General features: G+C 39.0%; 1 protein-coding gene and 1 pseudogene across 23 annotated transcripts in view; one reads left to right on the forward strand and one right to left on the reverse strand.

Annotated features, from left to right (window-relative positions):
* DYM (dymeclin) overlaps nucleotides 1–27,436 on the forward strand; it is a 401,742-nt gene that overhangs the window by 69,246 nt on the left and 305,060 nt on the right. For all 23 annotated transcript variants that reach the window (XM_074022283.1, XM_074022278.1, XM_074022282.1 and 20 more), the window contains 3 exons: nucleotides 4,943–5,036; nucleotides 5,994–6,127; nucleotides 21,372–21,444. In XM_074022283.1, the coding sequence (XP_073878384.1) occupies nucleotides 4,943–5,036; nucleotides 5,994–6,127; nucleotides 21,372–21,444 (301 nt within the window). The remainder of the gene's footprint in view (nucleotides 1–4,942; nucleotides 5,037–5,993; nucleotides 6,128–21,371; nucleotides 21,445–27,436) is intronic.
* LOC102134135 (ATP synthase subunit g, mitochondrial pseudogene) lies at nucleotides 2,436–2,861 on the reverse strand (annotated as a pseudogene).

Below are 27,436 nucleotides of genomic sequence, written 5' to 3' on the forward strand. Positions count from 1 at the left end.
CTGGCCTCCTGGGTAGCTGGGACCATAGGCATGCACAACCACACCTGGCTAATTTTTGTATTTTGTGTAGAGATGGGTTTTTGTGATGTTGCCTAGGCTGGTCTTGAACTTCTGCCCACAAGCATTCCTCTCACCTTGGCCTCTCCAAGTGCTGGGATGCAGGTGTGTGCTGCTGTGCCTGGCTTGCTCTCTTTTCATTACATGTGTTTCCCCCAATGGATTTCTGTTCTTTTTTAAAAAATAGATGGTTAATTTTCCTATTGTCCGTTGTTGATTGCTATGTATTAAAATTCTTTTGGCAATTTTGATTTAGCTTTTCTTCTGAGGTTTCACTGTAACTCATTTCTTATCCTCTGGTTGCTGTTGTTGTTATTTTCTCGTTTTCATTAAACTAACATATTTATGGAGCACCTACTATATTACAGGAATTATCCCATAAGCTTGGGCTGTGACTGCAAAAAACACTGACCCAGGTCTCTGACCTCATGGATCTATTTATTTCATTGAGGAGCCAGATAATTAATAAGTATATCTAGTTTATATAATGGTGGCTGTTGAGAAAAATAAAGCAGAGTAAGGGGATGGGATATAACCCATGAAGGTGCCTTGTTTGCTCCCAGAGAAGCTGCGTTTATTTCCTCTGTTGCTTGTGTAGATCCTATAGATGCTTGTTGAATCTGCTGTTATTTTAGTTTGAGAGCAAATTGATATATTTCCCAACCTAATTTATAGAGCCCGAGAAGGTTTTATTTGTCCAAGTCTTCTTAGTTTAAATGGGACCTTCATTACCCTCGCTTCTTGGCTTTGAGGTATGAGGGAATTCTGAAGTTCCCAGGTTGATCATCTGCATCAGTGTCTTTCTACCTCTCCCTCCACCATATGCTGCTGTGTTGTCCAAGCCGAATATGTATCTCTAAATAAGGATTCTTAAAAAAAAAGTACCATGATCTTATGAAAAAAACAACTTTTAATATCACAAAATATTCGGTGTTCAAATTTGTAATTGTCTCATTTTGTTTGAACTGGGGGCCAAATAAGTTCACACATTATTTTTGGTTATGTCTTTATATTTCTTTTCATAGCAAGTTTCCCTTTTCATCTGTCTTTTTCTTCTTTTCCCTCTCTCAGTGTATTTATTGAAGAAACTGAGTGGTGGAGTTTCCCACAATGTAGATTTTGTTCGTTGTATCCCTGTGTGGGGTCATCTTGTCCTCTCTCCTCTGTATTTTCTCTACATTGGTTGTTGGATTTTAGAGCTCATGAGTCTTTCAGTGAGATCTTAGAAAAGTTTGTTTCAGGGGCTAGAAGCAAATTTAATCTCTCATCTCAAACAGAAATCCTGTCTACAATACCCTTATCTGAATGTTACCCAAACTTTGCTTGAATTCTTGTAGAGATGGGGGCATTCCCTTCTTTACACGAGCATCACTAGTTAACAGACTGCTACAAGTTCAAGCTCTAGCATCAGGTAAGTTAGCTCTTTATCAAGCACTGTTGTTATCTTAATTTTACAGATTAGGAAACTGAGGCAGGGGCCAGTTTGGTAAGTTGCCAAGTGTTCTACAGCTGGTCAGTGGTGGAACTGAGATTTGAACTTTGTCAGATTCTGTAATCTAGTCCCATTACACTTTTCTGCTTTCCGGTTGGACCTCCTGTGTTGTTACTCTGGTTCCCGAAGCTCATTCAGCTTCAACATAGCATTTTATTTGCACCAATTAACTGTGATCATGTAAAATTTCTTTTCTTCTACCATTGAGATATTTTGGAATCTTGAATCTACCATGGAGTATTGTTTAAAATCATTGAGTGTATTTAATTTTATTAACTTACTACCCTAATCTTCATCTTATCCAAAAGAGTATCATGGAAACTTTTTAACTGTCTTGGTAGGTAAGCTCCACGAAGACAGGGAGTTCTCTTTACAAATATTTCCTTAGTATCTGAAACAGTGTGGGCACATATGAGTAGCTCAATAAATACATGCTGATTGAATGAATGAATGAAGAAGGTACACAGCGCTTTAATTATATCAATCCAGTAGTCTGGTTACTCTTTCCAAAAACACAATGTTTTATTTTTTTAAATAGCTAATCATTTATACATTCAACAATTACAAGGCCATTCAGTAATAAAGGGGGCTGTTGAATGAACAAAGATTTCAAAGTTGGGATTCTGAGTGATGATTGTAGTCATGTTACCCTCAGCTTAGTTTGTTTCAGCATTTTGTTTGGATTTACAATAGCTAGATAAAGTCCCAGAGAGATGCACTTGCAAACCTTAACTGGTTTTTTGTTTGTTTGTTTGTTTTTTCTTAAAAAGTTTATCCTGAGGTCTCTGGGTATTTTTTCATTAACACTAAAACTTGAAAGAGGAATAGGACATTTTTGTTTCAAAGTGAAACTCTTAACATTATCTACTATCTTATCACATATCTATTCTTTTTTTTTTTTTTGACAAATCTTATTTTATTCAGATAGCAGTCTGATCACACATGGTCCAACAATACTCAAATAATAAATCAAATATAACCAGATGTTAAAGATTGGTCTTCAAACATCATAGCCAATGATGCCACGCTTGCCTATGATCTCTCCAACATAAAACCACATCAACACCTCAGTGGCCACCAAACCATTCAGCACAGCTTCCTTAACTGTGAGCTGTTTGAAGCTACTAGTCTGAGCACTATTGACTATTTTTTTCAGGCTCTGAATAGCTCTAGGGATCTCAGCAGGGGTGGGAGGAACCAGCTCAACCTTGGCGTAGTACCAAAATGTGGCCAATCAAGGCTTCGAGTAAGTCACAGCAGCATTCACCAGAGCCGGGGTCTTCTCAACAAGGTTACGGACAAATTGGGCCATGGTTCTGGAATGCAAAGTCCGTCGCCCGGAATGGCTGGCTGAATGTCACCCCCACATATCTATTCTTGATTGTGAAGGCTGGACAAAAACTGCTGATTGACAACAAATGTTGCACCTTGCTACTCACAGTGGTATTCTTCAGCTAGCAGCAGCAGCAGTGGATGTCACCTGAGAGTGATAGAGATGCAGAATCTCAGTGCACATTTCACATGTGGAGTCCATTTGCATTTTAGTAAGAATGCCTTGTGATTTAAATACACATTAAACTTTGAGAAGTGCTGTCAACTTCAGTTAGGAGTATGGTGGACCTGAGCTTCTGAACTTCCACCAAGCTCTCAGATAATGCTGTTGTGGCCAGTCCATGAGCCACACTTGGAATAGCAAAGTGCTTGTCATTTTATCACAGTTAGAAAGTTAGGCAATTACTTGGATTGACTCTCAAGTCATGACATATGCAGCAGGGAGTGAGCCTGGCAGTTATTAAGCGCAATGCAGGTATGCTGTAATGCTGTACTTACTCCCATGTATAATATTTTAAAATATATGTGTATGGGCCTGAATTTTAAAAAATATTCTGGAGAACTTCATTTTTTCAAATCTTGACACATTTCAATAAGTTCCAATATGCCAGCCTGGGCAACATAGGGCCATCCCATCTCTACAAAAAATACAATTAGCTGAGCATGGTGGTGCATGCCTGTAGCACTAACTACGTGGGAGGCTGAGGCAGAAGGATCACTTGAACCCAGGAGCTCAAGGTTGCAGAGAGCTATGATTGCACCACTGCTGTCCGGCCTGGGTGGTAGATCAAGACCCTGTTTCTACATTTGAAAAAAAGAAGTTCAAATATATGCAAAATTCCCAGATCTTCGTAAGAATGAAGTTTCCTGGCTCCCCAAGCCAGTGTGTTTGAGTGTTTGCATTTCCAGTTTTCAAACTAGTTAAAAATACACTTCAGAAGAGAAACAATTATCCAGGACTCTGGAATCTCACATTTTGAAAACCACTGGTCAAGGAAGAAGACTGTGTTTGCTACTAACATATTGTTGACTTTAAGCCCAGAGCTTAGCCTTTCTGAGCCTGTCTCTTCATCAGTCAAATGAAAGGTTCTTCAAAATAATCTCTCCCTTCTGATGAATTCTTAGCTTCCATGCTTCTGTGACTTGCTATGCAGCCTAGTAGAGCTTTATAGTTTCATTAAGTCCAATTTCTTGATTATAGAGGTTGCTTCACCTAGCAGTTTAAAGTCAAAGATTTGAGCCAGTTGATAAGGATGTTTCCTTGAGCAAGTAGCAACCTCCAGGTGAGGATCTGTGAAATGGAAGCAATACTAGTGCTTTTCCTGGAGGGTTGGTGTGAAGATTAAATGAGTTAATGCATGTAAAGCACCTACTCTATGTTGTTCATCATATGTTAGCTGTTGTTTCTTTTGCAGATGAGAAAACTGAGGTTGGAGAAGTAAGTGATTTGTCTGAGGTTCAGTATTCAGTTAATTATAGACCTGGATCTAGAAACTAAATCTGATTACTGATACAGTTGCTGAAGTGCCCGTCATTTAAAGTTAAAAACAAATTCTTTAAAGTTTTGGCTGGTCAAATAGCTCCCCCTCTAGCCACACTGCTTTGTTGATATATTTTCTTAATTTTTCATTCAAATGATTTGTGATCTGGATGGTGTTTTAGATTTAATAAACTTTTATAGTTTATTATATTCTATATACTGGGGACATATGATCAATTTTTGAGTTTTTAAAAATCTTTTCTAGAGAAAGATTTACTGTGTATCTTGACTATGTCTGTTAACTATTATTTTTTCCTTTATGATTTTGCATTCTGAGATAAGATGGCTACTTGTACTGTTTCTATCATTTTCATTTTGCACATCAGTTTTTGATGTTCAGAATTAAGACCAAGAGCAGCAGTTTCTCTCATTGCTTATTTCTGTAATTAGGTGTGAAATTAACAGTAAGGTTGGTCACTGAGCAATTTCAATATGGCATTTGGTTTTATAAGTGTTATGATAAGCTCACTTTGATTTTAGTTCTTAAATTTAACTTTTTAAAACCTTTTCTTCTCTTGCAGTTGAAAACAATCCTCGAACAGGAAATCTTGGTGCACTGATTAAGGTCTTCCTTTCTAGAACCAAAGAACTAAAACTCTCAGCAGAATGTCAGAAGTAAGCTGGCTAATTAAACCATGTTTGCTTTATATTTAACAATGTGAATTTTAGTTTTCATTTATTGGTGGAAATGGACTGTGGTCTTTTGAAAATCTCTGTGAAGGAATTATTCTTATTATTAAGGAAAAAAGGTAAAAGAGGTATTAGGTTAGTGTCTTAAGTCACTGGGGTGAGATTATAGATTTTGGAATTTGATTTCAGGTTTTTAGACAATCTTTATATGCTTTAAGAAGATGAATAATGATGTAATTATCATTAAGAAGGTAATCCCCCCCATTATCACTGCTGCTGCTATCTAGTTTAAATGATGACTTAGTCTGAGTTTTATTTCATTCTACATCTATTGCCGTTATTTCCGTCATATTTTTTACATCAATGAAAGGTTAACTTTTTATGCACTGAAGCATTTTTCAAAACCATGTTTGGGTGTCAGTCGCTGAAAAGATTAAAAGATTTTGCATTGTCTTGCTTATAAACAAATTACATTGAATCCAATAAAGTTTTTCTTGGGAGTTCATGGTCATTAATACAAATAAAAAGTATTTTACTGTGCTGCAGGCAGTGCCTCATTGAAAATTTTGGTTACATATTTGCATATATTCTTTTTATGTTACCACAATCTTTAAAATTTTTTTTGTAGCCTTCTTCTCTTTTAATTGCCTGTATGTGGTATACCTGTTAAGAACAAAGAATAGTCGTTCCTACAGTCATCAGTAAAGATTTTTATTAAGTAGATTCACTATGTAAAATATGTGGAATGAACTATGAAGTAAAACATAATATCGCTGGTACAATGTAATAAATCATGAGTCATTAAAATATATGGACATTGTCCTAATATTACCAATTAGGATGGACAAAATGGTTGACAGATCAGGAAGAAATAATGGACTAGAAATAAACCGTGATGCTAATGTTTAAATATTGATTCTTGTATGATTTTGGTCTTTCTAGCCACATCTTCATTTGGCAGACACACAATGCTTTGTTTATTATTTGCTGTTTGCTGAAAGTGTTCATCTGTCAGATGTCGGAAGAGGAATTACAACTTCATTTTACTTATGAAGAAAAATCTCCTGGCAATTACAGTACGTATTGTTTTTGAAGATGTTCTGGATACAGCATGTGTAACATTATAAGGATAAAATTTCAGGAATAAAAGTATAATTTTGAAAATTCCAGTTATCCTTATAATTTTCATTTTAAAATGAACTTATACTGTCATTTTTTCTTTTTCTGTATTAATTTAAATGAGTCAAGACTCAGAATTTTTTTTTCCTTTTATGTAAGAAAGCTGATGGTGTTGAAACTTTCATCTATTTTGACTTTCATGCATGTGGATGAAGAAGAAAGTAACATAAAAATAAAACTCACACAAGTATTTACTTCTTTCAGAAAACAGAGGTGTCAGTTTTAAATATTATTGCCAAGTCAATGTATTATTAAGGGAGCCAACTAGTCGGATTTTATGTTAAAGGTTACTTTCATAGAGTGCAGCAATAGCTTCTGGGTCTGAGTGTCTTTGAGACTACAACACTTTATCAGAAGTAACATTTTCAAGGACAGTTTTATGATGCCAAAATGTGTCATCTTTTTCTGAAGATATAGGGAAAGGTTACGCTTCACACTATCTTTCCTCTCTGAGGGCAAGGCAGTGTTGCCCCGTAGTTTTCTGAGTTCTGTTTTCAAAATAGATCTCTACCCTCATCAGGCTGACAGCATCACCTGTGTGATTCAAGGTCATGTGTTACCATCTCTTGTGGGGACAGGTATTGGGAGAGAACTTTGTGATGTGTATACTTTTCATGGAGGTCTGTGTGCTATGTGGATTTCGTGTATATACATAATCACACTTAACTTTCAAAAACCAGGAGTAATTTTTCACTGTGGTTTCAACTGTGGTTGCTAAATACCTGTTTTTAAATGTCAAAGTCAAATATTGACAAAGGGAAACAAACGTATAAAAGAGTTACTATTCATCTAGGTCAACATCACAATGTACTGATTTTTCAGTATATCCATGTCTATGGGGAATATTTCTTAAATTCTGTTATAGAATTTTTATTTTTATTTTTATTTTTTTTGAGATGGAATCTCGCTCAGTTGCCCAGGCTGGAATGCAGTGGTACGATCTTGGCTCACTGCAACCTCTGTTCCTGAGTTCAAGCAATTTTCCTGTCTCAGCCTCCTGAGTAGCTGGGACTACAGGCACATTCCACCATGCCCAGCTAATTTTTATATTTTTAGTAGAGATGGGGTCTCACCATATTGTCCAGGCTGGTCTTGAACTCCTGACCTCCAGTGATCCACCCCCCCTTGGCCTTCCAAAGTGCTGGGATTACAGGCATGAGCCACCGTGCCCGGCATAGAATTTTTAAAAACAATATTATGGGGAAGTAGAAAAGATTCTGTGAAAAGTTAACCTTTTGTGCATTCAAGCATTTCTTAAAACTATTTTTAGATGGCAAAAATCTTATGGAAATTCTGGTTATATCATTTAAATATATTAAGGTATTATGTTACATTTTGAGCAAATGAAATGACATGATACAAGAAAACAATAGTTTACAATACTTTCAACTCAAGTAGCAGAGTGACCATGTGTATTTATCTCTTCTCCCTCTGAAACCCCATTACCTGATGGTAGAGAAATTTTCTACACATACTATCGAGCAACTTAGGACAGTCATTTCATCCTTCTTTAGGCTTCTTATGGCCTCTTTTGAGATCAGGAAACGGTTTTGGAGAAATAGAATATGAATTTCTGTTTTACTGCAATCTTTTCCTCAGTGTATTTCCAAATTAGAGAAGGACATTCTTCTTGACTCACACTTTGAAAATACGATTTTACCATCTTCTAACATTTTAACATTTTTTCTGTGACTTGATAGCCATTTGGCAGGTTCATGTCCAAGGAGGCTATTGCCTTTCATTTCTGTAAGGTCCAAATCTCACTAAGTTCTGCAGGTTTTGAGGAAACTGAAAGGTGGCAAACATCACAGGGCAGGAAACCACTGCCTCATAGCAATGCTGTGTGCAGGGCATGCAGAACATTCAGCAGGCAAGAGCTCTTCATTTTCTTTGGTTAGAAGTTTGTAGACTGAATGGAATTTGCTGCAGTTTACATATGCCCTGTCCCCAAATATGCAGATAGATGAGCAAACTCTAGTTTGTGCTTGAACAAGATATCAGCAATCTTTTGTTTTCTGTTTATGTGGAAACATTTTTTTTCCCTCTACTGATACTGGACAAATACAGGTTGAGTGTATTTAAATTCAAATTTCATCCTTGAGAGTGTGCTGAATTTAAAATATCACAATTAAGTTTGTTTCGTAAGTGTTCTAAAGTTTCTTTCCAACAGATGACATTGTTGGCTGGTTGCAGGGAAGCAAAATCATATGTTCCACTTTTCTTTGAAAGTTATTGTATTAGGGTTCTCTAGAGGGACAGAACTAATAGCATAGATGTATATATGAAGGGGAGTTTATTAAGGAGTATTGACTCACATGATCACAAGGTGAAGTCCCATAATAGGCCCTGTGCAAGCTGAGGAGCAAGGAAGCCAGTCTGAGTCCCAAAACCTCAAAAGTAGGGCTGACAGTGTAGCCTTCCGTCTGTGACTGAAGGCCCAAGAGTCCCTGGCAAACCACTGGTGTAAGTCCAAGCATCCAAAAACTGAAGAACCTGGAGTCCAGTGTTTGAGGGCAAGAAGCGTTCAGCATGGGCGAAAGATGAAGGCCAGTAGACCCAGCAAGTCTGCTCCTTCCACCTTCTTCTGCCTGCTTTATTCTATTCGTGCTGGCAACTGATTAGATGGTGCCCACCCAGACTGAGGGGGGGTCTGCCTTCCCCAGCCTACTGACTCAAATGTTAATCTCCTTTGGCAACACCCTCACAGACACACCCAGGAACAGTACTTTGCATCCTTCAATCCGATCAAGTAGACACTCGATATTAACCATCACAGTATCACAATTACTGTTCTACATTTCATAGCTAAAATGTGGATAACTTTATTATTCTTGAATAAAGCAAGCATATCAATTTTAGCAGTTTTATTTGCTGTCATCTTTTATTTTCTCTTCTGTCCCAGAAGACCATTTCATGGAAAGTCATTTATTGTTTTGCCCAGTTTTGAGTTAGTATGAATTACTACCTCATTAACTTTGGGGGATGGGGGGAAGGGGATAGGTACTGAAATTATCTTTGATGCTGTTAAAAAAATGTTAAATTTCAGATACTATACCATATTAATTTATTAAGTAAAGAATATGTTTCTATAAAGGGTGAATAAAATGGCAATGAATATGTTTGTGTATGTGTGTATATATATATATATACACACACACACATATATATATGTATTTTTTTTTCTTTTAAAGTCCAAGGCAGGTGTAGTGTGTGTGTGTGTGTGTGTGTGTGTGTGTGTGTGTCTTTTCCCCTTTCCCATTTTGTAACTGTGAGAGCCCCATGTGTTTAGGGGCTGCCCCATGAGTATTTCCCTTGGATAAAAATGTTTACCTTGTCTTCTCAGGGGAAACAACTCTCCAGTTTCATTGTAGATCAGACATTCCTTTCTTGGATTCTGTGCTTTCTACTCTGAAGTAATTCCTGCTGAACTTTTGAGATTCTGCTCTAAAAAAGATAGGCAGCCATTTTTTTTTGTTTGTTTGTTTTTGTTTTTTGGAGACAGAGTTTCGCCCTTGTTGCTCCGGCTAGGGTGCAATGGAACAATCTCAGCTCACTGCAACCTCTGCCTTCTGGATTCAGGTGATTTTCCTACCTCAGCCTCCCAAGTATCTGGGATTAGAGGCATATACCACCATACCCGGTTGCTTTTGTATTTTTAGTAGAGACAGGGTTTCACCATATTGGCCAGGCTGGTCTTGAACTCCTGACCTCACGTGATCTGCCCACCTCGGCCTCTCACAGTGCTGTGATTACAGGTGTGCTCCACTGCGCCTGGCCTGGGCAGCCAAATTTTATTGAAGCTACCTTTCATTAAGCTACCTTGGAAAAGGGAGCTGAGGCACAGGAAGCAAACTGAACTGTCCTAATATTTTTAGAGATTGAGCATTTGTCATTTTACCGAAGTTTATTTCAATAATAAAAGTCCCTTTGACTCCACATTTGATTAGTGGTACTGGAAAAACAAGTATTTCTCCTTCTTCCCCCTAAACTTTCACAGGCAAAATACATTTTCTGTCTCTTTCTCAGTCACTAAGTAGGAAAGGAACATAAGTCAAAACTTTCTAAGTTGTTTCTGAATATAGCTAGATTTTTTGCTGGTCTTGATCTTCTTTTGGGATTGATCATTATGTTCTCTGACTACCATATAACTGTATGTTATAGTATAGACTTAATCAAGGATTTGAGAAAGTTAACTAAGTTGGTGTGTGAGAGATTCTGCAGGATTTTGGTATTTTGAATGTTATATACTTTGTTTTTTTCTAGGAGGGAATGTTTGCAAGAATTATATAGAATTGAATTAATTTAATGTAACTATCCCCAACACTCCATCATCTTTCACAGTTATCGTTTATCATTCAGCAGTGATTTTCAGAGCTTGTGCTTCATATATTGAGTTTGGGTTTCAAGAGAGGAATATGTTTAATTTACTATGTTGATAATTAGCCTTCTATATTTGTTAAATATATACTGATGTCTACAGTTAGAGCTTTTAATTAGACTTGTGTCTTGCGTGTGTTAGTTTTGTTAATGCTGGCCTTCGTGATTGTGATGCCAGCAGTACCAAAAACATAGTTCTGCTTGGCAAGTTGCAAACCTTCCCACGAAGTGCTAGCAGCAAGAATGGAGTGAATGTTTATCCTCACAGGGCCCAAGAGCATAGCCCACTCAATACCTGCAAATCCAGCACTTAGTTTTGTATTATGTACTACAAAATATGCATATTTTATTCTTTATTTAACATGACATTGTCAGAGGCATGGGAACCAGAACAACTCCATCTTGAATAGGAGCTAGGTAAAATTAAGCTGAAACCTACTGGGCTGTATTCCCAGACAGCTAAGACATTCTAAGTCACAGAATGAGATAGGAGGTTGGCACAAAATACCAGTCATAAAGACTTTGCTGATAGAACAGGTTGCAGTGAAGGAGATGGCCAAAACCCACCAAAACCAAAATGGCCATGAGAGTGACCTCTGGTGGTCCTCACTGCTACACTCCCACCAGCGCCATGACAGTTTACAAATGCCATGGCAACGGCAAGAAGTTACCCTATATGGTCTAAAAAGGGGAGGCATGAATCATCTACCCCTTGTTTAGCATATCAAGAAATAACCATAAAAATGGGCAACCGGCAGCCCTCGGGACTGCTCTGTCTCTGGAGTCGCCGTTCTTTTTTTCCTATACTTTCTTAATAAACTTGCTTTCACTTTGCCCTGCGAACTCGCCCTGAATTCTTTCATGCGTGAGATCGAAGAACCCTCTCTTGGGGTCTGGATTGGAACCCCTTTCCTGTAACATATTTATCCTGTTACAATATCATTTTTATTTTAATATAAAATTATTTTTCATTATATACCATTAAGTGAATTGATGCACTTTAGAGATATGCTGTATTTATTTTGGGGCCAAAATCTCAGAGTATCCCTGCACCCCCCACCTTTGTCCAAGCTTGGGACGCAAGATTTTTTGTTGTGCATCCTAGGTATTCTAATGTAAGGATAGTGGGAAAAAGACACTTTTTCAACCATAGGCCACATTATCAAGATAGTTATCTCACTGAAAGAGCCATCTCTGTGGTAATCTGTCAGTGATTCTGTCCATATACTGACAGAGCTTTTCTTTCTTTCTTTTTTTAATTTGAACCTGACATTGTGAATATATGCTTTCTTTATACAGAGTTGACAGTTCAGGATTTTATACTTTTTTTTTTTTTGAGACGGAGTCTTGCTCTGTCACCCAGGCTGGAGTGCAGTGGCGCAATCTCGGCTCACTGCAGCCTCCACTTCCCGGGTTCAAGCAATTCTCCTGTCTCAGCCTCCTGAGTAGCTGGGATTACAGGTGCCCGCCACCAGGCCCGGCTAATTTTTGTATTTTTTTTTTTTAGTAGAGACGGAATTTCGCCATATTGGCCAGGCTGCTCATGAACTCCCGACTTAAGGTGATCCGCCCACCTCGGCCTCCCAAAGTGCCGGGATTACAGGCGTGTGCCACCTCACCTGGCCCTATACATGCTCTTTAGTGTTGTTGTTTGTGTTTATAATTGAGCCTACTCTTGGTCCACCAGCTTAAGTCCAGTGAGTATCTTTTAAGACTAAAGACTTTCTGTTTTTGGCATATGTAATTATTTTTACCTTAGTCTTCCATGTTGTTAGTTTGAGATTTCTACTTTAGCCCTTTTTATATTTTCTGCCAATTTCTTTTTACAGTTGATAAAAGAGCAATAAAATTAAATGATTACACAGATACTGTTGAAAGGGGGAAAAATGGAGCATGACCACGCAGTAGCTGAAGACATCCATTTATCAGCTGATATATGATATCTGATTTAGGTATATGAAAGACTGTTTGGGGTCAATAATATACAGTGGTACAGGTTGTTTGAAGGTCGAATTTACAAAAGTGGAGGGCCATCTGCAAACAATTGAGCGAAGTCAACTGAGGCATCTTAGGTATGTTGGCTTATTCCACACACAGCATTTTTTTCTTTATTCCAATCCATTGTAATACTGCTGTGATCACATGGATATTGCTGGCATTTTCAGTGAAGCAGTCTTTATGAGTGTAATGTGTCAGTAAGCTCTTAGTTTGTAATCTAAATTTGTGAGGATTTTGTATTTGAACATTTTCCCATAGGCTACATATGATGTGGTAGCAGATTGTTAGAGAGAATTTGTATTATTATATGAGGATAGCTCTTTCCATTAGTCCATGCCTTTTGAGAATCAGTCAAAGGGGACAAAGCCAGCCCTAGGCAAAACTATGAAGTAGTACAAAATTGTTTCCATTTTCCTTTGGCCTTCAATGTGAGTTTTTCTTTCCTCTTGCCAAGGTAATACTGATATTTATTTTACATTTTGTGTCTTATAAATCTAATATTTTAAGTCCTTAAGGGCCTAAATCTGTTGTTTGTTTTTGGAAACACTTCTCATGGCTTGTTTCCTTATGTATTTGATGACATTGATTATTTTTTTTTTTTTTTTTGAGACAGAGTTTCTGTCACTCATGCTGGAGTGCAGTGGCATAGTCACAGCTCCCTGAAGCCTCAGCCTCCTGAATAGCTAGGGCTACAGGCACATACCATCAAGCCTGGCTAATCTTTAAAGATTATTTTTGGTAGAGATGGGGTCTCACTATCTTGCCCGGGCTGGTCTCGAATTCCTGGCCTCAAGCAATCCTCCTGCCTTGGCCTTCCAAAGCGCTGGGATTATAGGCATGAGCCACCGCACCCAGCTGTGTTTGATCTTATTTGAGGCTCCAAATAAGGGAGAGATTTGCATTTGCTTCTAAAGGGATCCAGGGACTGTGACATCTGATGCCATGTTAGCTTCCTGCAGCGATTCTTGACTTAATATGGAGTCTCAGGTTCAGGCCCCATTCCTTGCCACTGACTGAGGCTTAGTCTCCCCGTAGTGGGCTCCATTCTAACTGGCATTCGTCTTCTGGGTTACGTACCTTAGAGTTTGCTTACTGCTCAGTGTTTTACTCTGGATTAAAGTCCATTTATTTGCTTGTAGGTTCTTTTGGTTATAGGGTTGGAGTCCTTAGAAATTTGCTTTACATTCTGGAAGCCCATCAATGCACTAAAAAGTGTTATTTTAGCCAAGAACTAGATGTTTTCTATAGGAGGGCTCATTGGAGTAACTACTCCACCATGCTGCAGTGATAGTGTCTTTTTCTTTTTCTTTCTTTTTTTCTTTGGAGACGGAGTCTCGCTCTGTTGCCCAGGCTGGAGTGCAGTGGCATGATTTTGGCTCGATGCAGCCTCCACCTCCTGGGTTCAAGTGATTCTCCTGCCTTATCCTCCTGAGTAGCTGGGAATCACAGGCACATGCCACCATGTCCCGCTGATTTTTATATTTCTAGTAGAGACAGGGTTTCACCATGTTGGCCAGGCTGGTCCCAAACCCTGACCTCAAGAGATCCACCTGCCTTGGCCTTCCAAAGTGCTGGGATTACAGGTGTGAGCCACTGCACCTGGCTATAGTTTCTTTACAAATATATTTTTTTTAAATGAGGGAAGAAGACTTTGGAGATTTAGAGGCTGAAGATAAAAGCAACTAAGTGGGGGTGGTGGGAAATAAAGCTGAAAGGAAGGTCCAGGGGAGTAGGAGGTGCTAGGATGAAGAGCCCAGAGAGGGAGTTAGTCCTGGTTTTTTTTTTTTTTTTTTCTGAGATGGAGTTTCGCTCTTGTTGCCTAGGCTGGAGTGCAGTGGCGTGACCTCAGCTCATTGCAACCTCCGCCTCCCAGGTTCAAGCGATTCTCCTGCCTCAGCCCCCCAAGTAGCTGGGATTACAGGTGTGGGCCACCATGCCCAGCTGATTTATGTGTTTTTAGTAGAGACAGGGTTTCACCATGCTGGCCAGGCTGGTCTTGAACTCCTGACCTCAAGTGGTCCGCCCCCCTCGGCCTCCCAAAGTGCTGGGATTATAGGCATGAGCCACTGCGCCCAGCATTAGTCCTGTTTTCAAAGAGATTACCACCTGTGGTGCAGTGGGCAGCTCTGCAAGCACTGAGGGGAGGGAGGCAGCAGATCAGCTGCCCAGACCTGGGGCGAGTGAGGTGCGTAGGCCCAAGACACTGCATAACCCATGAGTACAGCTTTGTGGAGAGTAGGAAAGAGACAGGACTCGACAAGGCCAAGCAAAAGCCTGGCTTTAATAGCACTTCCATGGCATCAAACAGTTCAATATAAATTTATTTTTAAAAAATTATTTTGTGGGACTTGCTCTCAAGCATAGTGGATTAAACATGCGTGTTTGCTTTCTCCTGGAACTCCAATAAAATATCAGCAAAGGGACTTTCAAAAAGTCGTGAATTTATTAGATTGAGGAAGAGAGGGGAACACAATGTTAATAACATTTTGAAAGTTGGAAGATGGAGTAATGATGAGCTTCACTGATCTGTGAAAGCTGAAAGCTAAATGGCTTCAGGGTTGGAGAACTCCAGAAAAAAAGCCAGTTCTTACTCCAGAACCCTGGAAAGGCTTAGGAATTAGAAGTGCCAGGTGTCTCTGAAGGCATTCCGGCTTGGTAGGAAGAAGCAGTTCTGTCCAAGGTTCTGTCCCTTGCCATACAGTCAGGAGGCCACCCCCCTTTCCAATTTAATACTACAGATCTGTTACCGTAGAGGCTGGACTCAGAGAGCCTCCTGAGTGAACTCTCAGGCACTGAGGAAGGAGGGTGGCCTACTGAGACCAGGGCTCAGTAGAAAGGCTACATATGGAAGAGTAAGGTGTCTTGACTTCGCTGCCAGAATGCTGGCACCAGGATTTTACCCACCCTATTCCCTTTCCTGCCAGATTAGTGATACTCTTATAGAGAAAATGAACCAAAACGGGGAAATGGCTTACATTTCAGTGCCCCCATTGAAGCAGCCCAAAGCCCTCCAGTGGGAACTGCTGTTTGGCAGGCTCTGCCTGTGCACACCACGCTTCAAGTCAGCAGTGGCCTCACGCTGGTGGGTCAGTGGAGAGCCAAGGATTCCAAACAGTGAAGGCAACGGCTGACTTGTGAGAGATCAAAACATAACAAAAAAAAGATACAAGATAGGAAATTTGTGGAAGTATATTTAAAATTTGTTAATTACCCCCTCTCTAACACAAGCAGTTTCCTTTCCATTCTCCCCAGGCTTAAAACATTTTTGAAACTCTTTCTTTGGAATCACCCTAAAAACCTGTGGCATATTTGTTTTGCCAAACTCGATGGCAGTGAGTCCTGTGAAGCTAGCTTTGTTTTTCCAGATGGCTCAGGTGTTTTGGCTGCCACAGCAGCAGGTTCCCTGCTCTCCTTTCTCTGCTGGAACTGGGCCCTAGAGACCAGGGCAGGCGGTAGCTCAGGAGGTAAACCCAAATTTGTATAGTATAAATTTGCTTTGTTTGTTTAAATAGCAAATTTAATAATTTAACCTTATAGGTAAGCAAAGCAATAAACAAACCCATGTGGAAAAATGTGGCTCAGAGAAAAAAGAAAGCATGGACTTAATCCTTTAAAATATTGACTTGTAATATATGACTTGTAATCGGTCTCTGCAGAAAAACGAAAGTGCCTCTAGGAATTCCTGAACTGTTCTTTGGTCATATAATAGGTGTAATTATTTTGTAATATTTCTGTCTCTTCTCTCCCTTTCTTTCCCTTATATTATTAGTGGAACAAAATCAATTAAACTTTTCTAATAGGCACATTTTATAATCAAACCTGGTAGAGTATATTATCTTTTAGGGTAATTAGAAACATTTCTGTTTGACCAAAATAATAGCAGTCAACCAGAATTATTATCGATTTGATTTGAATGGTATAGGACACAAGCTTATAAATATTGTAGTGCACTGAAACGCAGATCACTTTTCTTTTTAAAAGAGTCCTTTTGCCTTTCATCTTTATGATTAACCTACAAGAGACATTTTGGTTTTGCTAATTAGAAGTTTAAATCTAATATTTTAGAATAATTTAGGATAACTTCAATGTTAGTTTCACTATTAAAGTGGCAAAAACCTAGACTCTACCATGAGTCTTTCATTTTCTGAATATAAGTTTTTAATGAATATAATCTAATTATGTGTCTTCCATTTTAAGGAAGCCAGTTTTATTCTGAACTTCTAAGGTACTCTGTTAACCTGTTTTTGGAGTACAGCCCTATTCGATTAAGTTTTTAGTACTTGTATTTGGCACAGTGTAATTTTGGGGAGCATTAAAAAACTGGCAGTTCAACCTTCTGAATGCAAAGAAAACAAAGACAAAACTCTTTTAACATTTCTTTTAATGACTATATATATTCTGATTTAAATCCATATGTTTTATTTTTCTGGTTGCTTTGTTTTCTAATGATCAATGAGCGCTTTTTAAAAACAATTTTTTTGCTGTCTTCCCTTCCCCTCCTACTGTGATGGAAGGCCTTTGATTAGGACAGTATCGTACTGTTCTCTGCTTCTCTCCCTAAGGACAATATGAGAGTGCTATCTCAGCACATGGTGCTGAATGGATGCTGGATAGAATGAACTAACAGGGACTGCCGCTTAATTTTGGGTATAGATTATTAGAACCTTAAAGGACCCTAGATATCATCTCGCTTGTCTACTCCTTCCCTTGGTGAAGTTCATAGGGACTAGAGCATTGGGGCTTTAGAATGAGAGCGTTCCAGGGATAGGGCTGGGATTTTAGTGACCTTGTTCTGCACAATACGGATGATAATAGCTTATATTTATTCATTGTTTTAGATTATTTGTACATTGGATTTTGAAGGAGTCAAGAACTTCTAGTATGTGTTGATAAATACATTGTGTGTCATCCTGATGTATAAACTAATACGTAGTACTTCAGATGTCTCCCTCCTAACTGGGCCCGTAGTACTCGGGGTTTTGTATTTACAATGTTCAGTGAAACATGAATTGGTTGAATAGTTTCCCCCAACTTTGTATAGAAACATATCTTTAAAAATAATTTAAAGGATATTTTCCTTTTAATTTTTTCCCTTGAGAGTATAGATTTGAGTTCAAATCTGGATTCTGCCCCTTACTCTAATTAAACTAACCTGAGCCTTGATGTCTTCATCTATAAAATGATTATCATAATCATTAACTATTCATCAAGAGTTATTGTCAGGGTTAACGTTAACATGACATTGAATATAAAGTGCTCATCACAATGCCTGTCCAAGGGTAGAGTACTCGGTAAATGCTGTTAATGTGATCTTACAGAAACTAAGACTTAAAATACTAAAATATTTGTCTGGAGCTATTGTGGTAATTTAAAACTCTTTAAGGGAAAATTCTGGTTTGTTTGTTTGTTTTAACAGTCAGGGTCTTGCTATGTTGCCCAAGCTGGCCTCCAACTCCTGGGCTCAAGAGATCCTCCCGCCTCAACCTCCTGAGTAGCTGGGACTATAGCATGTGCCACTGTGCCCAGCATTGAGAGAGAACTCTTAGGAGAGAAATGGGCTCTATAAGTTATAAAACTTCACAATACAGTAAACACACTGAATCTTTGCAAAGACCTTTGCTCAAAGAACCTCAGTTTATTTTGTCATTGACCTGCAAATTTCAAGAATTTTTAAGATTCTCTTTACTGCATGAAATGCTTGAATGTGTTACTATACTTTTTGTAGGTGAGTTTATATTTATTTTTTGGAACTAAGGAAGATATTTGGCCTTATAAGAAAGCTAAGGTGATGTAAGTGCTAGTTGGGAAAGGAAATAATGCAATATGAATGGCTTGCTTGATGTCAAACCTAGTAAGCAGTCAAATCTTGTCACTCTTCACTTAAAATACAATTATTTACTTCTATATTAGCTGAGAAGCAAGAATTTAGAATTCTGAGGAATTTTTTTTTTTTTTGGGAATGGAAGTCAAGATATTTCAGCTGGATATTGCTTATTGTCTTTTATTAGAGCTTTGGCCTTGAAATATTATATTTTACTTGTATGAAATATATTTATCATCTTCATTATTTTATTAGATTGATAACAAAGCTGTGTGTATACTCCTTAATTGACCTAAATGTAAATTTGGCTGAGGTCGTGATTTGAGTGGCACATGGAGTTGAATAGAGAATCCTTGTCATCATTTTAATATGTAAAAATTAGGTGTTTTTATACCCCTGGAAGTTAAAAAATCAAATCAGGCACCATCTGTGGTTCCTGAATACTTGGTCTCTCACCTTCCGTAATTAAAAAACTATGCTGGCTGCTTGGCTGAACAGGGGTGTTATTAAACTGGCATTTGGTCTGAAATGTTCCTTAGGGAATCACTGAGTGATTTTAAGTGTTCTTTCTTGGGCCTGGGACACTACATCCTGTAGAATGAGTTAAGGAGTGACTGTTTAGCAAACATATATTGAGTATATATTATATACCAACAAATCAACTTGTTGGAGTAGGTTGTTAACTTGAGTTATGTTGGGCAGCCTTGGCAATGAGAGGGATTTTAGTTAGATCTGGTAACTAACCATGCAGTCCCAGAGACAAGTGTGACTTACTCTCTTATTTTATTTTTTTCACTAATAATAGAGCCAAGCCCGATGGTTCTTGGAGTGAGATTTAATTTGGTTGTTGAACTTGAGTCTTGCCGTGTGTCCTTTTTAGCATTGATTGGTGTGTTCAGCATGATTTAATATTCTTTTCAAGATTTGTACTTACCTCTCATGGGGTTACTATGCCAGTTCTTTTTGTGGCAAAGCAGGATGAAATTTCTTTATAATTTCTGAATGCTAGGTGATATTGTGGCCTAGAAAAGAAATTGCTAAACTTTTTTTTGAGACTCCAAGTGCTTTGATGCTTTGCAATTACCTGCTGGATTTTTCTGAGATACCTGGGCTCAGTTCAGCAAATTGTATTGAGTACATATTATGTGCAAGCTCGGATAGAGTCCAGTAGGGGCCTGCTTGCTCGTAGACAAAAAATGATGGCATAATGTAACCAACATATGCAATGCAAGAGGCATGAACGAGGCATAGATACTTTATAGATTATTCAGGGTGAGGCAAGGGAGTGGGTATCATGGAGGAGATGAAACTTAGGATGGTTCAGATGGATACAGATGGGCTTTTTAAAAATTAGATTTTTATTGTTGGAGGCTATTCCAGGCAGAGGGAATGTTACTGAGGTGTGAAATGGCATGTAGCAGATAGCTTGGCATTGCTGGAATATACACTGCAGTACTGGAGGGAGATAAAGGTACAAAGGGATAAGGGAACTATATCTCCAAGAATCTGGCATGCTGTACTTTGGAGCATGGAATTTTTTTGGTATATATTAATCAGCTTAAAGTAATTGAAAAGACCTAAGCCAGGAGAGTGAAAGGATAGAGTTTAGTTAGCTCTCTCTGATTGTAACCTGGAGTTCGGATTGCAGAGGAGTAAAATTGGAACTAAATACTAACTAGTCATGAAGATTAAAGGAGTCCAGGAGTCAGTTTTCTTTCTTTCTTTTTTTTTTTTTTTTTGAGACACAGTCTCGCTTTGTTGCCCAGGCTGGAGTGCTGTGGCGCGACCTCAGTTCACTGCAACCTCTTCCTCCTGGGTTCAAGCAATTCTCCTGCCTCAGCCTCCTGAGTAGCTGGGACCACAGGCGTGCTCCACCATGCTGGACTAATTTTTATATTTTTAGTAGAGGTGAGGTTTCACTATGTTGGCCAGGCTGGTCTCGAACTCCTGACCTCAGGTGATCTGCCTGCCTTGGCCTCACAAAGTGCTGGGATTATAGGTGTGAGCCACCACACCTGGCCCAGGAGTGAGTTTTAATTTAGTAAACTTGTTTAGCTGAACTGTGGTGATGAGCTAATGAACAAAAAAGCACGACGATGGTAGAACTCTGGGGAACATGCCAATAGTTGAAAGGTATTTTGAGGAAGCAGACACTGGGAAGAAATAGAAAAAGAAGTTTGTTAAAAATAAGGTATTATAGGAACTGAGAAAAGAAGGAATTTCCTGAAGGAGGAGGTGTCAGTAATGTCCAAGAGCAGAAGTCACATAAGATACTGACTGACTTTGGGAATTTGGAGGTCAGTTACTTGCAGTAGTTTGGGATAGGGGAACATTTCCATTGGAATGGTAATTTGCATTCTGCCTTTGCCTCTTATTTATTCTTTGACTTCGGAAAGCCCTTTTACCTTTGACTCATTGTCTGTAAAGAGGAGGTTGGCCTCTTTAATGGGGTTCGGTCTACGATCTGTGGAGCTCCAGAGGTTCATAAAAGGTAGCTTGAGACCCATCAAGAAATCAAGGGTAAAGCCAGATATTTGTTGGGGAGGGAGGGATAAAAGTCCTCTACCCCTGCTTCAAACAAAGCAGTTAGAGCCGCTTGATTTTTATCTGTTTCATATATTTGGCTTTAATGTAAGATTTCATTGAAAGAAACACAGTGCAGTATAAAAAATCTGACAACTACTGGCATACAGGAGCATTAAGTACCTTCAAGCTTTAAAAGCTATATTACTATAGAGGTGTTGAAAGGTCCTATACTAGATTAAGATTATGATAGATGCTAACCTGTTCATGGTTTGGATTTTAATCAGAGGTGAACATTAATGACTGAGTTTATATAATGATAACTGTTCATGTTCTCATTAGGAATGAAAATGTAACTTCTAAACAACTGTATTCTACTGTGTACTTTGTTAAAAAAAAAATCTTTTTATGTGTCTTACCAGGTTCTGACTCAGAAGATCTTTTGGAAGAATTGCTGTGCTGTTTGATGCAGTTAATCACTGATATTCCACTCTTGTAAGTTCCGGCTAGGCCAGGATTTGTTTTATCTTCTTTGTATGTGGCAGATCATCATTGATCATGTTGCGGAGTTTGTGGGTCCTGGTGTAGTACTTATATGTGTGCCTTTTAAGGATTCTATATCCAGAGTTCTTTTCTTTCTGCCTAATATTTAGACTGGCTATTCATCGTCAAAACAAAAATGTTACGTCGTTAAGGGGGAAATAGTGAAACTATCTTAAGAATATGGTAGGCACGGAATTAATCTCTGTATTAAGAGAGCTTATAGATCTTTGGAAACAACATTTTAAGAGAGAAGCAATTTGAATCTACTTCATATTATGGTAGACACAGTGAGTTGAGTTCTCCTTATCTTCCTGACTTCTTGATTGTGTTTCCAGCCTCTTTTGGTGAAGCCAGATTTTCATTTCCAGCCTTCTTTGATGCTAGGCATAGTCAGTGAGATGTAGAGGAAGGTCCTCCAATGAGACCTCTGAGTAAAGCTCTCTAAAAGGAACTGCTTGACTCAGCTAGGAGGCATATCTTTTTTCTCTTGACAGCCCTTTCTCCTGCTGTCTGGAATGTGGATAGTCTTTTGAGTTGCACAGCCTTCTTGGCACCATGAACCAAGAGACTCACAGAAAATTCTGTTTTGATGTCATTGAGCTGCTAAACCAAAGTCAACAACTACCAGCACCACCTTTTTTCATCCTGGACTTCTCATGTGACAGAAGTAGACCCTTATTAGTTAACACTGCTGTAACTGGGCCTCTGTCACTGCAGCTCAACGCAATTCCTATATGATTCAAAATGTTCATCTCGTTTGTTACTTTTTAAAATTTAAAATAGAGACAGGGCCTCACTGTGTTGGCCAGGATAGTGTTGAACTCCCAGCCTCAAGTGATCCTCTAACCTCAGCCTCCCAAAGTGCCTGGATTACAGGTATTAGGTGCCTGGCCTCATTTGTTACTTTTAAAGCAGTGATTCTCAACCTTAAAAAAAAATTATTGGCCAGGTGCAGTGTCTCACGCCTATAATCCCAGCACTTTGGGAGCCTGAGGCAAGTGTATTGCTTGGATGCAGGAGTTGGAGATCAGCCTGGGCAATATAGTGAGACCCTGTCTTTACTTTAAAAAAAACAAAATTAGACCGGGCGCAGTGACTCACACCTGTAATCCCAGCACTTTGAGAGGCCGAGGTGGGCGGATCATGAGGTCAGGACTTCAAGACCAGCCTGGCCAACATGGTGAAACCCCGTCTCTACTAAAAATACAAAAATTAGCTGGGCATGGTGGTGCATGCCTGTAATCCCAGCTATAGGGAGGCTGATGCAGGAGAATCGCTTGAACCAAGGTTGGGGAGGTGGAGGTTGCGGTGAGTTGAGATTGCGCCACTGCACTCCTGCATGGGCTACAGAGCGAGACTATGTCACAAAAAAAATAAAAAATAAAAAATAAAAATAAAAAAAATTTTAAAAATATTTTCTACCTGAGAAGCCTTGTTTGACATTTCTTTCATAATTGCCTCTCCCACTTAATGAAATTTGAGTCCCCAGACACACTGAATGTCTGTTTATGTCCTACAGCCCTTTAGAGGACCACAAACCATTATTATTGTATCTATGAAGATTTTTACTTACCTCTGTAGAAAGAGTTTACATCTCCTGTTGAAAATGCATATATAAAAGGAATTATTTTTGAAATAAAAAAGTAGATTTTACTGTTTCTCATGACAGAATCTCAGTCTACATGGGGATATAATTGGAAATGTGCTATTTATCTATGGCGCCAAAAGGAAAGACAGATATTTGTGAAAAAATAGGCTGCAAGCTGCTGTTGTACATGAATGCAACATCTAGAATTTTAATATAGTCTTCGAAGTGAGAACCACCAACCCCCGTCATGATATGGTCTCATGGTATGCACCTGGGAAATTAGGCTGAGACAACTGAAGAGTCATCGCCTAGGGAAGGAAATGGGACAATTTCCCATTCAACCGGAGCTCCTGCAGCAGACACATGCATGCCATCCTTTCTCCCATTCCATTCTAACAGAACTCCAGTATTGTTTAGAGTGGTGCTGTGTGCCCAGATTTGTTTTTCAGACACTTTGGTGGTTCCATGTGACCATGTGACATAGTTTGGGTCAAGTATATGTGAGCAGAAATCATGAACTTGCGGAGCATATCCACTCCAGCCTTTTGCTTGTTGCTCTCCCTTCCTTCCTGGAATGTGGAGGCAATGCTTAGGCTGTCTTGAAACTATGTTAATGAGCATTGCATGCAAAGAATAGTGTCCTGGGAGCATGGGATATTGGTGACATTATGAAACTATTACATGGGCCCTGGATCCCATATCTTTGGTTTTCCTCTTACATGAGAAAAATAGATACCTATCTTGCTTAGGCCACTTTGGTTAGGTTTCTTTTACATGTGGTCAGATCAGGGAAGGGAAACACATATACTGTGTGCTGTTTCTTTGTCATGGTGTGTGGGGTGCTTCATGTGTTCCTGATGTAATTTTACAAGTAGCACCACCTCTAATTTTTCTTTCTTTTTTTTTTGAGATGGAGTCTTACTCTGTTGCCCAGGCTAGAGTGCAGTGGCGCAATCTCAGCTCACTGCAACCTCTGCCTCCTGGGTTGAAACAATTGTTCTGCCTCAGCCTCCCAAGTAGCTGGGATTACAGGCAAGCACCACCACACCCAGCTAATTTTTGTATTTTTAGTAGAGATGGGGTTTCACCATGTTGGCCAGGCTGGTCTCAAACTCCTGACCTCATGTGATCTGCCTGCCTCGGCCTCCCAAAGTGCTGGGATTATAGGCGTGAGCCACCACGCTTGACCCTAAATATTTTTTTTTTAATAACACAATACCAGGAATTTAGTACTTATCCTAAATGCGTACACTCTTTTGTTGTTGTTGCCTTTATTGATAAAATGTTTTGGTGACATTCAGGGGGATGGAAACAGTAAATACCTTTAGATAGTAAATTGGCTCCAAACACAATGAATACAGCAGCCATTTAAACACCCTTGAGGAACAAGCCGATTGTGTTGTAATATATCAAACATTTCAGTGTTTTAATGTGTTTATACCTTTTAAATTAACTGAAAATGCACAGCTAGCCAGTTGTCTCCTATTATGTACACTGAGCTTTAACCAGCTGCTGAAACAATTTCTGATGATTTAATGTTCTTGGAACTCCATCCTACAAGAAGGTTTGTCTTGGTAACGGTTTCCATGTGAAACCAAACTACTCTTTGAATGTTTCATTTCCTCTAACTGTAGTGCAGTATTATGGATCAATGTATAATTTGAGAGGAAATAGGAATATATGCAAACCAGGAATGCTCTCACACCTGAACATCATCAGAAGTGCTATAAACGTTTCACATTTCACATTGGTAATTCATCCTGTGCTGCATTAGCAGGTGAATAACAAGATGAAACTAATTTTAATGGCCACTGAGGGTAATTCAAAACTAGCGTAAATGTTTCTTATGAGACTTTTAAAATCATTCTGTTAATATTGAGAGCAAAGGGGTTGCCATACATATGTATATGTATGCTATATATTTATTTAGAGATCTGTAAACTAAAATGTAAATGATACCTCATTATAAAGAGAATAGGATCAGTGGCAGTAGTTGAAATAAACTCCCGGAAGTTCATTACAGTGATCTTTGTAGGAGTTCATTTGTAATGAAGATTGACTTTTAAGTAGTTACTGGCTACTGTTTCTCAGACACTTTGGATTTCTTGATAAAATATTAATTCACGGAGGTATTAATCTTCATTAAAATTGTTCATCTTTCAGGAATGCTTAACTCCATAGCTCTCAGCATTTATATATTTAAAATAAAGATTAAGTTCTGCATGGACTTGACATTTTTCAGTGTATTTTGGATCGATCCCACTAGAATTTAAATAAATCTGTCAAAAGCAAAACCTTGCCTTTGATTTTTATACCTTCCCTGTGTCTCAGTGAAGTGAACAGGAAAGTAATAAAGATAAAGGTGTTTTCTTCAAGACACTAATATGGAGTGTTCTAACAGAAAGAATGTGGGTAGGTAAGCCAGAGGTAAAAGCCCAGCGCTTGGAATTTGTGACACTGTCTGGGTTCTCGTGATGTTACTATAAGGGCTGAATGAGACTTGTGGGAACCAACCGAGTGGTGGAGTCGGGTGGGGCCGTAGCCGCAGAAGCAGTGATGCTGTATAGACCCATCCTTGTATTTTCGGGGCTACTTGTGATGCCGTTTTGTTAATAAATGGAAGTTATTTTGAGGACTCAAATTAGATTTTTTTCCCCTTGTCTTTGTATCTGTTTTTGTTACTGTCATTTTTCAGCAAATCTGTGGCTGTTAGCTGTACATGATGACGTCAGTGTCAAGCACAGGCTCCACCCCTTCTCACTAGTGCCACCACTCTGGGCAGGTCTGCTCAGGGTAGGCATTTTTCTATTGGCCTCAGACCCAAAATACAGCCTCTTTTCTCTGGGATCCATTTCTGTGGTCTTTCTTATGAACCTGTGAACTCATTGAGGACTGTTTAATTTTTAGCCTGGCCCTGATTTACAGATTTGTCAATTATAATTTAATCTAAGAAAACATTTTTAGTTTTTTTCGTAAGGTATAGATTGATAAAGATGAGATTTTCATAATTAATTGCTTTCACTGCCTTTTTCAGGGAGTGTGTATCTCTTTGTGTACTGTGACTTGTCGGGTACAGGGGATTATCGGATGTCATCCGCTAACCCTCGCTGGTGGTCCTGCTGATGTGGAGCATGCCAGTCCATGCTGTGTCTAGGGCCTTGCCTTCTTTCATTCTGCAGTCTATCTGCCTTTAGATATTTGCATGGCTCACATTCTGACCTCCTTCAAGCTTTCATCTGCTTCAAGTTTTGTTTCTTTAGAAATGGCCACCTTGACTACCCTATGGAGTACATTTGACCACCTACCTGAAAATAGCTCCCCTCTCATTCTCTGTCCTTTTTTCATGTGTTATTTATTTACTTATCTTTTTTTTTTTTTTGAGATGGGATTCCCACTCTGTCACCTAGCCTGGAGGGCAGTGGTACAATCATGGCTCAGTATAGCCTCAACTGCCCAGGCTCAAGCAATTCTCCCATCTCAGACTCTCGAGTATCTGGGGCCACAGGTGTGTGCCACCATTCCTGACTGCCTGACTAATTTTTAAAATTATTTGTAGAGATGAAGTCTTGCTATGGTGCCCAGGCTGGCCTTGAACTCTGGGCTCAAGCAACCCTCCTGCCTTGGCCTCCTAAAGTGCTGGGATTACTGGCAAAAGCCACCATACCCGGCCTGTTTTTTGTTGTAACACTTTTCACTCTCATATTATCTGTTATCTCTCTTGCTCATACTTTCCCAGTAAAACTAGAATGAAAGCTCCATGAAAACAAGGGCTCTTGTGGCAGCATTTGGCTTGCTCACTGCTGCTGCATCCGTGATATTCAGGTTAGCCTGGCACATGGTAGACTCAAATATTTCTTTACAGAGTAAATTAGTAAGGGTCTAACCTGTTCAGTGTGCTTAAAGCATTTTGTTTGTTTCTCAGCATCTAGTCCTATATGGAAACAGTATTGTACTAAGGCATATTCCACTGCAAGTGTAATGGCTCATTTGTAGTTGGCACATTGTAATAAGTGGGTGTCTTACTGACATTTGTAGTAGAAAGGGGCTACTGGAAGCTGAAGCACTGAGAAATAACACCTGAGATTGTTTAAGTAACTAGTAGATTAATTAGTTATAAGTGCTGAGTATTCTGGGGCCGTTTAGGGACGATGGGCTTTGTATCTCAGTAGTCCCTAGATTATTCCTTCCTAGTATAATAATTTCTTTTTTAATTCAGGTCATCCTCAAAAACATATTGTGAATATACTATGTGTGTACAATGGAGTAGACCCTGAACACAGAAAGGTGTGACTCTTGAAGAGCGTAGAGTTGGATAGACAGAAAGATACCCCGATGAGAGGAACATTTGATAAATGC

This window comes from Macaca fascicularis, chromosome 18, assembly GCF_037993035.2.
Source record: "Macaca fascicularis isolate 582-1 chromosome 18, T2T-MFA8v1.1".
Lineage (NCBI taxonomy): Eukaryota > Metazoa > Chordata > Mammalia > Primates > Cercopithecidae > Macaca > Macaca fascicularis.